Below are 18,459 nucleotides of genomic sequence, written 5' to 3'. Positions count from 1 at the left end.
AATCGAACCCGGGTCTTCGGCGTGACGAACCAACGCTTTAACCACTAGGCTACCCCACCGCCCCTCCTCAAAGAGAGTGACTTTAAAAGATGTGCTGTACAATGCCTGCAGTTGCACGCGACGAGCCGTTAAATTGATGATATATTAGTATGTGACCAACACGTGGACAGGAGACGACAGGTACCTGATATACACCTGGAATGTCACGCCACAGCCCGGAGCAAGGTGTGCCACTGACTATAGCAGACATGTGCGAGGGCGGCTGGTACACTGTCAATCAGCGTGCACTGTCAATGTGCAGGGGGACAGAGGAATCATCTTGACTCCACTCCTCTCCACTCCCCGAAATCATAATCCCATGGCTGCTCAGTAATGTCTGGTCTTCATCTTTAGTTTCGAATACAGATCTGTTGTTTAGTCAGTGCGCTTATGGAGGACATGTACGGTAAATATGAACACTGATTTATGTGAGACGTGCAGCCTGGATCTGACTGTCGTGACGTCGGCAGGACGTCACAGACAACGCTAACAAGATTACATGATAACTATCATGACGACGCCAGTAGTAACGTCGTGAAAGAATGGATACATTAATAAGCAATAAATAATAACTATAATCATCATATATGTTGATTGCCTCAAGACATAATGAAGAACACATTGAGGTGCCACACACACGCAAACATACACACACACAAACAAAGCATGTACACACACACACACACACACACAAATATATATATCATCATCAAAAATAATGACAGGAATATTATACCTTATTTCATAGACGCTAGCATCACTGTAGGTATCTAACTAAATTAACCATTATACATTTCAAGTTCTTTTGTAGCAGGTGCAAAATAATACGAATGATTTAAATACCCGATATTTTGTCAGTTATCTGCGATTTCCATTCATGCACGGGGACATGATTACTGAAGGCATAGAAGTCGTACGCTTGATAGACCATGGATTGCAAATACGTCTAATGTACCACTGACTGACTGACTGAGTTTTGGTTTTACGCCGCTTTTAGCAATATTCCAACAATATCACGGCGGAAAACACCAGAAATGGGCTTCACATATTGTATCCATGTGGGGAATCGAACCCGGGTCTTCGGCGTGACGAACCAACGCTTTAACCACTAGGCTACCCCACCGCCCCTCCTCAAAGAGAGTGACTTTAAAAGATGTGCTGTACAATGCCTGCAGTTGCACGCGACGAGCCGTTAAATTGATGATATATTAGTATGTGACCAACACGTGGACAGGAGACGACAGGTACCTGATATACACCTGGAATGTCACGCCACAGCCCGGAGCAAGGTGTGCCACTGACTATAGCAGACATGTGCGAGGGCGGCTGGTACACTGTCAATCAGCGTGCACTGTCAATGTGCAGGGGGACAGAGGAATCATCTTGACTCCACTCCTCTCCACTCCCCGAAATCATAATCCCATGGCTGCTCAGTAATGTCTGGTCTTCATCTTTAGTTTCGAATACAGATCTGTTGTTTAGTCAGTGCGCTTATGGAGGACATGTACGGTAAATATGAACACTGATTTATGTGAGACGATGCAGCCTGGATCTGACTGTCGTGACGTCGGCAGGACGTCACAGACAACGCTAACAAGATTACATGATAACTATCATGACGACGCCAGTAGTAACGTCGTGAAAGAATGGATACATTAATAAGCAATAAATAATAACTATAATCATCATATATGTTGATTGCCTCAAGACATAATGAAGAACACATTGAGGTGCCACACACACGCAAACATACACACACACACAAACAAAAGCATGTACACACACACACACACACACAAATATATCATCATCATAAAAATAATGACAGGAATATTATACCTTATTTCATAGACGCTAGCATCACTGTAGGTATCTAACTAAATTAACCATTATACATTTCAAGTTCTTTTGTAGCAGGTGCAAGATAATACGAATGATTTAAATACCCGATATTTTGTCAGTTATCTGCGATTTCCATTCATGCACGGGGACATGATTACTGAAGGCATAGAAGTCGTACGCTTGATAGACCATGGATTGCAAATACGTCTAATGTACCACTGACTGACTGACTGAGTTTTGGTTTTACGCCGCTTTTAGCAATATTCCAGCAACATCACGGCGGAAAACACCAGAAATGGGCTTCACACATTGAATCCATGTGGGGATTCGAACCCGGGTCTTCGGCGTGACGAGCCAACGCTTTAACCACTAGGCTACCCCACCGCCCTCTAATGTACTACCTTGTTGCAGATTACTCACACATTGATGCATTATGCATTGCCTAGTAGCAGCTGACAAGGGTGCAACAGTTCAACGAATATATTGGAAAATGTCATGTCTTATAAATGGCAATATGCTGAAACAAATGTAGAGAAATATTTACTCTCCAAAGCTGTATATTTAATCTTTAAAAGTAAATGTTCTATAAACTACATGTTGTAATAGTTCCATATTTTGCGTTTCAACTCCCTACATTATATCGGTATGTTTTTTTTCCTGAAACGTGCCTGCAGCGTGATATATTGAATAAACGTTATAACGCATAGAGTGTTACTATGTCAATCCTTTCACTGTCCATAACTGGAAATTAGAATAACATACTTCACGAATCAGTGGAATGAGCATGGCTTTAAGTGGCACAAACTATTTTATTTTTTTTTTATAATTGATATTTTTTATTTCTTGCTTCCCCTGTTACAGATAGGGCCGAAAAGCTAGGGGACTCTAAGGTCCTTTGCAAGAAGGTTAATTGATCACAGGAAAAACAGGATTTTTTTCTAACAAAGCACAAAACAACAACACCAGACACCACAACACATTCACTCACCAATCACACTTACAAGCTTCAAATATTTACAGTAAGTTTAAGTTCAAGTCCATTCAGCCTATATTTTTCATTAGGGAGCAAGAAGAAAGAATTCAGAAAATCATTTAAAATTTGCAAAATCAAATATAACATCCAATTTTTATAAAACTTATCCTGTTCACTTTTACTGAAGGATATATTCTTTTCAATAAAATACCTATCTTGTAAATAATGTCTAAAATGTTTAAAACTAAAAGTAGTTTTTAATACCTTAGATTTATATATGAAGAATTTAGCTAGCAACAATATTAAACCAAACACATCATCAGTATATACATTTGTTCTCATTCCAAACACAGTAAGCACAAACTATTGATACATACAACGAGACTCAAGGACTTTAATTGATAAATATCGGTACTTGGTAGGTTTTCTGCCAAAACACAAATGTTTTTTAATATTTTGGATTTGGATTTTAATTAATTTATTTACCACAACTGCATCCGAATAGTGTATATATACTCATATTACGCAGGCATATCTGACTGGCCAGACAATCCACATGTATTATAATGAAATCTTAATTTGGTTTTGATGAATGAGTGAGGGAAAAGAGTTCTCATCCATGGTCGGCAGGGCAGTATCACATTTAGCCCAGATAGACCAGTGCCCTCAGCATGACCTACTGTGTCAGCTCACACGACGAAGCCATGGCATGTCAAATACACCTCCACTGTACCTGTGCAGCTACAACTTAGGGGTGCAGTACCCCATGTGGTCCTCCTCGCTTCTTCAGCTTATCTGGGGCGGTGGGGTAGCCTAGTGGTTAAGGCGTTGGCTCGTCACGCCGAAGACCCGGGTTCGAATCCCAACATGGGCACAATGTGTAAAGCCCATTTCTGGTGTCCCCCGCCGTGATGTTGCTGGAATATTGCTAAAAGCGGCGTAAAACCAAACTCAGTCAGTCAGTCAGTCTTCAGCTTATCTACACCCACAATAAAACTCAATAAAAAATTGCAATTCTTCAGCATATCCAAACGTTGTATTCACAATGCACAACACATAACCGGTAATATGCATCTGTCTATGCATGACTTGACTATCAAAGCAGCTTCTTAAGAAATGCATTTTCATTAATCGTCAGGAGAATTTTCACTAATAGCTTAGCAAACTGTATCACCACTTCTTACAATAGAGCACAAGGAAGCACCTGCAAATTCATCGCTTACAACAGTGCACAAGAGAGCACCTGCAAGTTCATCACTTACAACAGTGCACAAGAAAGCACCTGCAAATTCATCACTTACAATAGTGCACAAGAGAGCACTTGCAGGTTCATCACTTACAACAGTGCACAAGAGAGCACCTGCAAGTTCATCACTTACAATGGTGCACAAGAGAGCACTTGCAGGTTCATCACTTACAACAGTGCACAAGAAAGCACCTGCAAGTTCATCACTTACAAAAGTGCTCAAGAGAGCACTTGCATGTTCATCACTTACAATGGTGCACAAGAGAGCACTTGCAGGTTCATCACTTACAACAGTGCACAAGAGAGCACTTGCATGTTCATCACTTACAATGGTGCAAAAGAGACCACTTGCAGGTTCATCACTTATAACAGTGCACAAGAGAGCACTTGCAGGTCCATCACTTACAACAGTGCACAATAAAGCACCTGCAAGTTCATCACTTAGGATAGTGCCCAAGAGAGTACCTGCAAGTTCATCACTTACAATGGGAAACAAGAGTGCACCTGCAAGTTCATCACTTACAATAGTGTACAAGAGAGCATCTGCAAATGCATCACTTACAGTGGTGCACAAGAGAGCAATTTCATCAATATATCCAAATCCACAATAAAACTTGCTAAAACATGCACTCCTTCAGCATATCCAAATCCACAATAAAATTTACTAAAACATGCACTCCTTCAGCATATCCAAACCCACAATAAAACTTGCTAAACAAGCACTCCTTCAGCATATCCAAACCCACAAGAAAACTTACTAAAACATGCACTCCTTCAGCATATCCAAACCCACAATAAAACTTACTAAAACATGCACTCCTTCAGCATATCCAAAACCACAATAAAACTTACTAGCACATGCACTCCTTCAGCATATCCAAATCCACAATAAAACTTACTAAAACATGCACTCCTTCAGCATATCCAAACCCACAATAAAACTTGCTAAACAAGCACTCCTTCAGCATATCCAAACCCACAAGAAAACTTACTAAAACATGCACTCCTTCAGCATATCCAAAACCACAATAAAACTTACTAGCACATGCACTCCTTCAGCATATCCAAACCCACAATAAAACTTACTAAAACATGCACTCCTTCAGCATATCCAAATCCACAATAAAACTTACTAAAACAAGCACTCCTTCAGCATATCCAAACCCACAATAAAACTTACTAAAACATGCACTCCTTCACTATAAAATTCACTAAAATATGAATTCCTTCCACAGATCCACTAAAAATAAACTCACTAGTCACATGCGTATACAGCCTAACATCCTGAACGTGCACTTCTTATGAATCTTTCATAAATATCGAAAGATTTAGTCCTCTTTATTCGTCGATATGCCCAAACTCTCATTTAAACACCATGAGACAAGTGCATTTTCAACATATCACAACCTAACCAAGAAACTCCCGAAAATGCACATTTTCCTAACTCATCTCCAATGTAATTTTACGTCCATTCTGTTCATTACACAGGTTAACCATGACAGTACGCATGATGAGCTCCTCGTCTTCAACAAGAATCAACATGAAAATAACCGTCCACGTCTATAATGGGCACACGTTAGTTGTAACACTTGTTAGGGGATTCAGACTATGTCCTCTCTAGAACAGGGGGGGCAGACAATGCATGCAAGAACTGTTGGAAACACAGAACACATGGACAAAAGCGTGAACTTCTTTAAAAGTATACTGATGACAAAATGTTGTCTTACAACCAGCCTCAAGTCATTGTTACATGTTTCGTGACGCCATCTTTACTTCTCTCGGTGTAACGTGTGCATGCTTGTATACTAGAGTCTGGTATCCTTAAGTCAGGACATTAGGTGATCTAAGCATGCTTGTGTTGGATACCTCCACATGGCCCACCTAGTATTATTACTTCCGATAAAATTAAGGGCAATCAAAGTCTGTACAACACTCACCAAACTTTTTAAATGAATCTACACTACAAAAACAGCCATTTTTGTATCTTTCAAAATGAGTATAAATTTATATATTTCTATTTATGAATGCACGCATGTTTGTGAACTGCATCATATACATTCCAGTGCTGTGACATACCAAGGATCGAACTATTTCAAAAACACTCCCTGTAACACCTACACAGAAACTAAACTTAAATGCAATAAAATGTTCCTCAATATATTAATGAGGAAGTTAAAACGCAAATTACTCAGACGTCAAGACGGGGCGGGAGGGTGGGGGCTGACTCGGACACTGCCAAATTACTGGGGAAAGTTTTAACTTAGAGGAACGGTGAAACATATAAACGATTGCAAAACTAAATTGATTCTGAGTCAACCCACGTGGGCTGGAGGTGTATATCAGCGATATCACACCGCAATATGTTACATAAGACGAACCAAGGCAACCGACATCTCAAGGTGATCATCGCGTATTTCATCATGTTTATATATGAGCGTAAACAACGTATTTAACCTGTAAAGTCTGTCACACCAGGATGTTCAGCATGAAAAGTGCTTATGATTGCTGTATCCAGCCTTCTGACAGAGGAGAGGGTTGGGGTCGGGATACCGTGTCTCTGTCAGCTGACTGTGCGCACCGGGTAACATGTCCCGTCAATCTGTGTATAAGATAGGTGCATGACCTACTATATATCGGGCCTTCACTAAGGTAATGGCTAACAACAGTGAGTCGAGAAAATAGTGTCTACCCTACCTTTTCTCATCGCATGCAGCAAACTTTCATACTTCTTCTGGTATGCCTCATATTCCCTGCGGATTTTGCGAATGGTTCGATTAACTGTTTTCTCCATTCGGTGTTCAACACGCTTAACAATACTGTGTTGGCATTGGCGCCCACAATGTCGAAGACGGTCATTATGACGATGCTTTTTCAAGTCGAAGTGTTGGACGTGGATGACGAGAATGATTAGCGTCAAGGTAAGCACACGGCCATTCATGACCACAGAACTAGCCCTTCTAGTTGGCCCACGCGGATCATTCCTGCTCTCTTGAGACACCTCGCTCCATTCAGCGTTTACAGTGCTAGGAACACCACACTCAACGCCACAAACAGGAATTAATAAGGACGGAACGACGTCGAAGTGAACGCCAAATTGATCCCCATATCCCAGGCTCACTGTAACCTCGGGTACATGTGTTCCTTGAATACGTGGTATCCGAATTAAACCACTTTCTTCCCAGGGACCGAATGAATGACATATCGTAGTGAAGACATTGTTTGAATGGCTGTCTCGCCAGGTGACAAGCTTCGCACAACCAGGGGAATCAGCACAGCACTTTACACGGTGACACACTAGCAGGTATAATGTGGAATATCACACGCGTTGTGGTCCTGTCTTAATTTAGAAATCAACACTAATGCTGGCACTAATTTTCACAGTGGATGTGCCCATTTGCTAAACCGCCCACTATCTATGGCCACAGGCAGGTTGATTGGACGGACTGGATAGGCGGTCAACGTGATCAGCTGTTGGGTTGAGGTGTAGCCATACGGTGTATTTATGAATGAGTGAAACTTAACACATATCGCGAAATCAGATCGCTACATGTCCACAAACATGTCTCCTCGATATAAAACCGGGTAGGGATTCGGATGGGTTGTGAAATGTCATATATAAGACTGAAACCGGTTCGTTGATCCGGTTTAAGCTGATATATACGTACCCGGAAGTGGGTTCTTTAATGGTGAGACACTTTAACTACGAAGCTAATTAGGTCTGTGCGTGATGATTAAACGGTGTAAGGGGTGTAGCGTTAACATTAAACCTAACACAGGTAAGTTGTAGAAGCGTGGATGTACCTTGCACTGTGCGGGTACTCATTGATAGTTTTGACATGTTGGGCTTTGTATTCGCAATGCATAATGCATAACCGGTTACATGCAGCTGTACATGCATGGTTTGACTATGAAACTAGCTTCTGAATGAATGCATTTTCATTATTTTCCAAGTCAAGAGAATTTTCACTTCGAACTAAACAAAAGAGAGCACCTGTAAAATCACTACTTCTTACAAAAGAGCACCTGCACGTTCATCATATACAATAGGGAGCATGGGAAGACCTGCAAATTCATCTCTTACAATAGTGTACAGTAAGCACCTGCACATTCATCACTTACAATAGTGTACAGTAAGCACCTGCAAATTCATCTCTTACAATAGTGTACAGTAAGCACCTGCACATTCATCACTTACAATAGTGTACAGTTAGCACCTGCACATTCATCATTTACAATAGTGTACAGTAAGCACCTGCACGTTCATCACTTACAATAGTGTACAGTAAGCACCTGCACATTCATCACTTACAATAGTGTACAGTTAGCACCTGCACATTCATCATTTACAATAGTGTACAGTAAGCACCTGCACGTTCATCACTTACAATAGTGTACAGTTAGCACCTGCACGTTCATCACTAACAATAGTGTACAGTTAGCACCTGCACGTTCACCATTTACAATAGTGTACAGTTAGCACCTGCACATTCATCACTTACAATAGTGTACAGTTAGCACCTGCACATTCATCATTTACAATAGTGTACAGTTAGCACCTGCACGTTCATCACTTTACAATAGTGTACATAGTGTACAGTTCATCATTTACAATGGTGTACAGCACCTGCACGTTCATCATTTAGTGTACAATAGTGTACAGTAAGTTAGCACCTGCACGTTCATCACTCAACAATAGTGTACAGTTAGCACCTGCACGTTCATCACTTACAATAGTGTACAGTTTTACAATAGTGTACAGTAAGCACCTGCACGTTCATCACTTACAATAGTGTACAGTAAGCACCTGCACGTTCATCACTTACAATAGTGTACAGTTAGCACCTGCACGTTCATCACTTACAATAGTGTACAGTTAGCACCTGCACGTTCATCATTTACAATAGTGTACAGTTAGCACCTGCACGTTCATCACTTACAATAGTGTACAGTTAGCACCTGCACGTTCATCATTTACAATAGTGTACAGTAAGCACCTGCACGTTCATCACTTACAATAGTGTACAGTTAGCACCTGCACGTTCATCATTTACAATAGTGTACAGTTAGCACCTGCACGTTCATCACTTACAATAGTGTACAGTTAGCACCTGCACGTTCATCATTTACAATAGTGTACAGTTAGCACCTGCACGTTCATCACTTACAATAGTACAGTTACAGTTCATCATTTACAATAGTGTACAGTTACCAGCACGTTCAGCACCTACAATAGTGTACAGTTAGCACCTGCACGTTCATCATTTATAATAGTGTACAGTTAGCACCTGCACGTTCATCACTTACAATAGTGTACAGTTAGCACCTGCACGTTCATCACGTTCATTACAATAGTGTACAGTTAACACCTGCACGTTCATCACTTACAATAGTGTACAGTTAACACCTGCACGTTCATCACTTACAATAGTGTACAGTTAACACCTGCACGTTCATCACTTACAATAGTGTACAGTTAGCACCTGCACGTTCATCACTTACAATAGTGTACAGTTAGCACCTGCACGTTCATCATTTACAATAGTGTACAGTTAGCACCTGCACGTTCATCATTTACAATAGTGTACATGCACGCGTTCATCATTTACAGTAGTGTACAGTTACAGCACCTGCACGTTCATCAATAGTGTACAGTTAGCACCTGTCACAGTTACAATAGTGTACGTTAGCACCTGCACGTTCATCAATAGTGTACAGTTAGCACCTGCACGTTCATCATTTACAAATACAGTTAGTGTACAGTGTAGCACCTGCACGTTCATCACTTACAATAGTGTACAGTTAGCACCTGCACGTTCATCAGTTACACCTGCACGTTCATCACTTACAATAGTGCACACCTGCACGTTCATCACTTACAATAGTGTACAGTTAACACCTGCACGTTCATCACTTACAATAGTGTACAGTTAACACCTGCACGTTCATCACTTACAATAGTGTACAGTTAGCACCTGCACGTTCATCACTTACAATAGTGTACAGTTAACACCTGCACGTTCATCATTTATAATAGTGTACAGTTAGCACCTGCACGTTCACCATTTACAATAGTGTACAGTTAGCACCTGCACGTTCATCATTTATAATAGTGTACAGTTAGCACCTGCACGTTCATCACTTACAATAGTGTACAGTTAGCACCTGCACATTCATCACTTACAATAGTGTACAGTAAGCACCTGCACGTTCATCACTTACAATAGTGTACAGTAAGCACCTGCACGTTCATCACTTACAATAGTGTACAGTAAGCATCTGCAAATTCATCACTTACAACAGGACACACGAGCGCACCTGTAAATTCCCCTCTTCTTGTATACAGGCACTCGTATAACCAGCTTGGGAAATGCAAACCGAAGGACCCTTCCTTGTAAAGACATACGCAGTGTCTGACCATGTAAGTAGGTAAATGTGTTTGTTTAACGACGCACTCAGCAGTATTCCAGATCTGTGACTGCGACATACTAGTTATTCAAATTATTAGCAACAGCGGTCGACGCCGACAGGTACGACGACAACCAAATCACCGAGTTCGACCACCTCTTAAGACCGGCATAAGTTGCTGGCAACCTGCTTTTAAAATACCCCTAATTCCCTTGGGTGAGTATAACAGGGCGTACAAGCCGGAATATGACCAGCCAAGGGAGCTGGATATACTCCCTGGTCACAAAAAAGCAGCACAAAGTGAATGTATGAATTGGAGAATAGGCGATCTAAACCGGAACTGTGCACATTAACTTGTGTACCCTAGAATGGCCTCTATTAGAAACTCTCCGAAACATTTGCCACGAGTTAGCTCCGTTGGTTCCCACCGGAAGTCAGCGAAGGTCGAGCTTATGACACACCACGCGGAAGTCGAAGTTTCAAATATCAAGAAAACGGAAACAATATGTGAAAAAGGACACTTTTCCTAGTCTGAGATAGATATTTAGGGGTCAAACACGCCGGAATATTTTCGCTGCCAAACATGCCGCTTGGCACACGCAAACCAAGGGCAGATAAGTATATGTGTTTGATTTAGGTTACACATCTCAACATGCACCTCGCCTTCAGTGCAAATAGTCCTAGGGTCGCGAGTTCATATCGAGAGTTGACTTGTAATGTCCTAGGCTCCTAGCATAAGTGAGTGCGTTTGGTGCACGCCGCTTTGAGCAATATACTTTCGACATTGCAACTTGGTGTGTCAGGAACGGAATGGGAGTTTACGTCACTAGTAAAACACACGACCCTGGGTGCACGAGGAATGTTTATGGATGTGGAAGGACGTAGCTGTTCACAGGTGCACCTCCGACCACTGCAACACCGTCAACATACAACATCGGTAGGGGCGGACACTATGTCGCTAACATTCGAGTAGTCCACAGCTTTGGTACTACATGTTTCTTATTGTACCATACATATGTCGTATTCTGACACCCATTCTATTATTTTCAATGTACCCGACAAACATTTTGCGTATGTTTCTTTCTCTGTCTGAACTGCCGAACTCTTGGCATTATTTCTACATATTTAGTTTCTTTAATTAAAGACGTCGTTCCTTGGATTGTTTTAATATTTTCCGAATTGGATGTAACTGAGGAAATAACTGTAGGTTTGTTTTCTGTCTGCTTTTTTTCTGATGAATGTGGAAAATTTGCTAATTGGATAAATGCCTAATTGTGGCAGGCTACTTTTAACGATTTGGACAAGAACATGCAAACATACATGCATGCAATATATTTCGGTGTACGTTGAGATAAATTCGTTATGAAATTGTGTACACTCTATTTATGTTCCTGGACCTAAACGAGGGCACATATACTAACATAGAGCTCGTCCGACATGCCGGTGGATGACTTGGTGTGAGCAGCCCTTCAAGATTCACACGTCTCGGGGCTAATGAATCTGTGCCTGCCTGACCTTGATAGACAATGACGTTCCAGTACTAACATATGTCTGTAACGTCTTGTACGGCCACTGTAAAGTGAGGCCGCAGAACGCCTTGAGGTTGTTTTATACAGGTACACCTTGTCCCGTTACTGTGTAAAGATAATTCCGAGACACTAAAATCGGGGAAAAATGCAGCCTCTAGATGCCCCAGTATACCTACAAGTATGAATGGAAATAAATACGCCCCAGAGAGTCGAGTTGAGTTGAGGACAATGGCGACTTGCTTACGTACAGTATTGACAGTAGTACGGCCGGGCAAGGCTTCGTATAATAAACCTAACACAGACAATTCAAAGACACTGACAGGCCTTTGCATCCGACAACCCGTAGCTCGTCATCGCGACATGTACAGCTACAGGTGTCCGCTGTTCTATGAATTGATATCACAGGTGTGAATGAGGCATCTTTGGTTATGCATTTGAGTTTGAGCAAGTGAATATTGAAGGGGCAATTCACCGCAAGAGGGCGTTGCTTGATGTTTACCTCATGAACAGGGATACACTATTGTAGACGAAAATCGACGAAGCGTTGTCGGCAAATGTTTAGGACAGGTAATAGGAAACATATCTATAGAAAGATAATAGGAAATATATACTGAAGATACATCAATTCTTGTAATCGTGCAATTACCTTTAAAACTGCACAGAAAATTAACAATAAAACGATGTATACCAACCGAACCATAGCTACATATTGGCAGGGTATATTACACCAACTCTATGGGAGGTGAATCATACCCAGAAAGATTGTACATCCAAACCAAAGTATTGGTGAGTGAGTGAGTGAAATTGGTTTTACAACAGTGCAACACAGTTCAAGGCGGGGTAGGGGTGGGTGGTGAGGGTGTAGCCAAGGGGTTACTCGGTTCGATTCCCCACATGGGTACAATGTGCGAAACCCGTTTCTGGCGTTCCCCGCGTTATATCGCTGGAATATTGTTAAATGTGTCCTAAAGTCACACTCACTCACTCACTCACTCACTCACTCACTCACTCACCCGTGAAGGTCCGGGTTAGAATATTGATCTCCAGTAACCCGTGCTTGTCGTAAGAGGCGACTAACGGGATCGGGTGGTCTGGATTGCTGACTTGGTTGACACATGTCATCGGTTCCCAAATGCGTAGATCGATGCTCATGTAGTTGATTACTGGATTGTCTGGTCCAGACCCGATTATTTACAGACCGCCGCCATATAGCTGGAATATTGCTGAGTGTGGCGTAAAACTAAACTCACTCACTCAAAGCATGGGGACATACCCGTCTTATACACGGGTCTTAAACGTTCACCAGGTTTACTGAACCCATGGACGGACCTGCTGCAGATAAACAATGCATCAAGAAACAAAGGAGACTTGGGATTCGAACACAAGATCACAGTTGTACCCGGAACACGTAGAGACGTAAATGTGCGCAATGGATGTTGACATATGTACAAATCACCCTACTAGCAATAACATGAAACGTTTCAGTCCGAAGTTTCTCGTCACAACCCGAAGTTCTTGCTGACCCTGACATAAAGACAGCTACAATGTTTACTCTTTTTGAAATGGCAATCTGACCAACTGTGATGAGCGAAGTCATTGGAAACTAGGTGAAACCGGCAAAAAATAGTCAAATGTTATGATAGTTAGCACAATTATCAATAATGAAATGGTCAGTTTTAGAAGGTGGTTAAGATGTCTGAGACAAATAAGTAAGTGGCATTGAAAACTAGCTGTTGGCATTCACTGATCTGCGCGCGGTGCGTTGAGTCTATATATCGGGCACGCGTCCATTGCATGGTAGTGATTCAGCAGGTGTAATCAGTGACAGCAAGTGTGAAAGCAGGAAGTGAAAAACGAAACCTGAACATCAGTCGGCACACGGTAGTATTACTGAAAAGCCAAACACCACCCCCACCCCAAAAAATAATAAATATTTGAATAAATATGAAAAAAACCAAAAACAACCCAGATCTGTAGAGGCATCCCAATTGATGAATTCATTAGTGCCAACAGTAACTCGAATACAACGCATATTTTATACTTTCATCGTGGATGTTTTTTGCTTTAACTTGGCAGGCCTCGAATACATACATCTCCACCTATATCTAGGCGGTTACTTAGGCAAGAACGTCGTGTAGCGCAATGCAGGCAGTGTAGGGACCTATGGAGGGTCCCCGCAGTCCTAAAGCACCATATAGAGACTTGTGATAGATCCGGGGTAGAATAGGTCTTCAGCAACCCATGCTTGCCACAAAAGGCGACTATGCTGTCGTAAGAGGTGACTAACGGGAACCGGTGGTCAGGCTCGCTGACTTGGTTGACACATGTCATCGGTTCCCAATTGCGCAGATCGATGCTCATGCTGTTGATTGTCTGGTCCAGATTATTTATAGACCGCCGCCATATACATGTAGCTGGAATATTGCTGAGTGCGGCGTAAAACTAAACCCACTCACTCACTCATTATGTTCAATCGCTGGAATATACCCTACTGCCCCATTTAGAAAACTTTCACTCACTCGATCACTAACTAAAATGTTAGTTGTTATATGATAGTTCAACGTTGTGGTGAAATATCTTAATCAAAAACATCGCAACATCCGAGTGGAGAATATCACACTTTAATCAACAACAAAGTGATGAAGACCAAACGGGTGGCAGGGTTAGCACTTCAAAGGGATATTACGTGCGCTTCAGTTGATATACATGTAGTTAGCAGTGCGAGAAAGCAGGAAGGTTTCCCCACAACTAGCACTATAACAGTTTGTTTTAGGGGTTAGCTTGGCGATGACGGGTTAACTAACCTATCAGTGACAATGGGAGGTGGGAATGAGTTGTTTTTTTCCTCCTTACCTAAGGTGTTGGACGTGTGTAGTGTCTTAAACCGCAGAATGAACGGCGCTGGTAACAGTCTCGTCTAAACAGGCTGATAGTGTATGCATTACTATGCAATGAACGTCATACAATATGACGACGTATAATCAGACCCGCTCTGTGCCAAGGATTGAACTCCCCAGATGACCGACTCCTCTATAATAGGAGGCAAGAGAGCACCTGTTGAATTTGCCTCTGCCTATAACAGCGAGCACCTGCAAAGTCAACACTAGGATGGAGAGCAAAAAAGCAGATAGTTTATATTTCCCAACTAGGTGAGACACATAATGTTCGTGAATTACTGTTATACCGACTTAAGGCGTGGTGGTATTGCGTACTAAAACAGCGAATACTGGAGTCGCTATAAGCTGCCTTGCTACAAGACATTCCCGTTGTACATGATTGGTCGAGTACCGGAGATCAGGCAGTTTATTTCAGTCATGGAAGAACACTATAATTTGATTGGGCTACTATTTTTAGCTTCATGTCATTCGAACCCGCCACTTACAAAGGTTTGATTGCAATAGGGTCCAGGGTATATATCACAATAGATCACGGATTGAACACACAGGATCATGAGAGATCGGGTTGTATATACCAGGCACAATCTAATCTCAGGTTTCGACTCATTGCTGTTCGGGTCAAGTTACAAGCGATGTTTTAACGACGTTTAGTACAAACTTACGTATTTAGCACAATACGTTCCATGTTTGGAATGAGCTTTTGAAGCATATACACAAGGCAGCATATGTCTGCCGGCACCAGAACTGTTAGTGATACTGTACATGGTGAAAGTAGACAAAACCGACATCAAGTATATATCTCTCCAACTGAAAGGGCGAGCTTCGACAGCCATCCATCCACGAGGACATGGTGTCAATGTTAGCGGATGATGATCCATAAATTGTCACTGTTGCCGCTGATGAGAGGCTGAGTTCAAAGATGGTAAGAGAGAGCCTCCGGGATGATCCAGGGTGAGTAAAACCTTCAGCTGCCACCACTCAGGAAACAGTGGATACATATGATTGTTGATGACACATCACGTGTAACACTGCCAATATTGCTAAACAAACCAACTCACTCACTCACCCACAGTGCCAACAGCCGTGATATAGCTGGAATATTGCTAAACAAACCAACTCACTCACTCGACCACACAGTGCCAACAGCCGTGATACAGCTGGAATATTGCTAAACAAACCAACTCACTCACTCACCCACAGTGCCAACAGCAGTGATATTGCTGGAATATTGCTAAACAAACCAACTCACTCACTCACTCACCCACAGTGCCAACAGCCGTGATATTGCTGGAATATTGCTAAACAAACCAACTCACTCACTCACCCACAGTGCCAACAGCCGTGATATAGCTGGAATATTGCTAAACAAACCAACTCACTCACTCACCCACACTGTCAATTCAGCACAGAGCAACTCGTTTCTTTCCAGGTGTAAAGAAATGTGCCCCAAACAACTTCTCCGAAGGAGATATGGGATGGGTGCCCACGGTCGTCCGACAATGGAGCAGTGTAACAACACAGTATAACCGTCTACGCTATATGGAGAATCACCGAGTTACACATAGAATCTGGCTCTGGTCCCAGCGTTGGAGTACACGCAGAAAACAACAACTGGACGACAAGAGTGCACGGAATGTTAACCAGTCTTAATCTATACCACCACTTCGTCCCTCTTGAGAATAGATACTGTCCGAAGTTCGTTGTCCGTGAAGTATCCTCGAAAATGTACCAAGATTTCCATGGAAAAGGGAAATGTGAGTTAGCAAGCCCACATGGAAGAAATGTTGGGGGTAATAAGTTACGCAACTACAACAGATTTAAACTTTCTTGTGAAGCAGAAGCTTACGTTTTATCCAATATGCCTCGTCATTTTAAAAGTGCTCTTGCTAAATTCAGGTGTGGAGTTGCGCCACTGAAGATAGAAACCGGTCGATACACAAATATAGGGGAGACCGGAGTCAATATTGTAACAAGGGCGATTACTCTAAAGGTTTTCGCTCAAGCATGGTGTAGGTGAGTAGAGTTATTTCCCTTTGCTTTCCTGCGGTACACACCCAGGCGTTTTTCAGCTGCTCGCTCATGGCGAGATACAGTTGACGAAAAATTGTTTTTCACATAGGTAGGTAAATTTTTCACAAAACGTAATTAAACGTTCTTAATGCAGTAAATGTTGCTTGGTATGAAATTAACTGTTCAAGTGTAAAATTGAGGTAGAAATATTTGAGAAGCCCAAAGTTGTTAACATGTGACGTGGCATGAAATATGACTGCTACCATCGGGGGCAACTGTAACAATGTGTTACAATTGCCCCCTTGTAATTTCCCCTTGTGTTATGATAATGAAAAACAAATTATGATGAAAGTTTTCTGTTAGTTCTGTACTAATTTTATCATAGTAGAACATTTTCAGTGTGATGTTGATAGTATTAGCCCTCGGGTGACAGTTTTTGGTGTTATACTTTGTATTATATTTTGGGCGTACCAATACAAGAATTTTAAACCAAAACATCTTAAATGTCGACGGTGACAAAGGTTAAATTGATCAAGATAACCTCTTTCCACATTTTATCTTGATTTTATTTCGAAAATAAACGGATTGTTACATTTGAACCTTCTTTGTTACAATTGCCCCATCCGCCTGTTACAATTGCCCCGTGCTAGGGATCAATTGTAACACTTGCAGTCATTGCATTTGATACGTAATAACTTTGTAACGACATGATAGTGAACTTTAAATGACACCGATGTTTAAAACCAAGATGCCAATGTACTAGTTAATACCGATTAACTTTGTGAGCAGTCGACTATTATCGAATTACAAGAAGTTAAGTAAAAAGTGTTACAATTGACCCCGGTCTCCCCTACCATTAGAGGAGAGAATTTGTTTTAACTGCAAAGATCAAATAGTAGATGAATGTCACGTTTTACAGAAGTGCCCTCTTTATGCAAATAAGCGATCACAGCTTCTCTCGATGTGGTCGAAGACCCGGGTTCGAATCCCCACATGGGTACAATGTGCTAAGCCCATTTCTGGTGTCCCCCGCCGTGATGTTGCTGGAATATTGCTAAAAGCGGCGTAAAACCAAACCCAGTCAGTCAGTCAGTCTCTCGATGTGTGAAAATGCCGAACCCGATGTTACTAACTTCTGTGACACAAGCAAACTAGATTTTATCTTTTTGTTTTGTAGCTGCCAAAACCTGCCATCTTATTCTCGCTGCGAGAAGGAATTGGTTATATGTGCATTAATATCTTTAAATGCATATTTATAGGTGAATGTAAATTTATATTTTCATTTTTATTACTTTTATGTTAATTTTACTATTATTTATTATATAGCATTTTATAACATTTGTATTTTATTCATGTATATACATCTGTAATATAATCAGTTTCTGTCTCCCGTAACACTATTAAGAGCTGTGAGACTAACACGGTTAAACAAGACTAATTCAGAGGTGCACTCATCTTCGATAATCTCCAGGGTGTACGTTACGATCACTCTCCACGATATATAGTGGAGAGTGATCG

The 18,459-nt window shown here is 41.6% G+C and overlaps 1 protein-coding gene and 1 long non-coding RNA gene across 2 annotated transcripts in view; one reads left to right on the top strand and one right to left on the bottom strand.

Moving 5' to 3' along the window:
• The window catches only part of LOC124253374 (macrophage mannose receptor 1-like), a 62,072-nt gene extending 54,403 nt beyond the window's left edge, over positions 1–7,669 (bottom strand). The window contains exon 1 of the mRNA XM_046687123.1: positions 6,795–7,669. Within this exon, the coding sequence (XP_046543079.1) occupies positions 6,795–7,038 (244 nt within the window). The 5' untranslated portion in view covers positions 7,039–7,669. The remainder of the gene's footprint in view (positions 1–6,794) is intronic.
• A 121-nt stretch (positions 7,670–7,790) lies between these two features.
• Positions 7,791–17,915, top strand: LOC124253375. Its single transcript, XR_006892193.1, has 3 exons — positions 7,791–7,876; positions 10,444–10,518; positions 16,361–17,915. It is a non-coding gene; the product is annotated as an uncharacterized LOC124253375 (long non-coding RNA).
• The last annotated feature ends 544 nt before the right edge of the window (positions 17,916–18,459 follow it).

Source organism: Haliotis rubra, unplaced genomic scaffold (genome assembly GCF_003918875.1).
Source record: "Haliotis rubra isolate DU_JTF1 unplaced genomic scaffold, ASM391887v1 Scf54, whole genome shotgun sequence".
Lineage (NCBI taxonomy): Eukaryota > Metazoa > Mollusca > Gastropoda > Lepetellida > Haliotidae > Haliotis > Haliotis rubra.
Note: the sequence above shows the minus strand (reverse complement) of the source record. Positions and strands in the feature narration are given on the sequence as shown.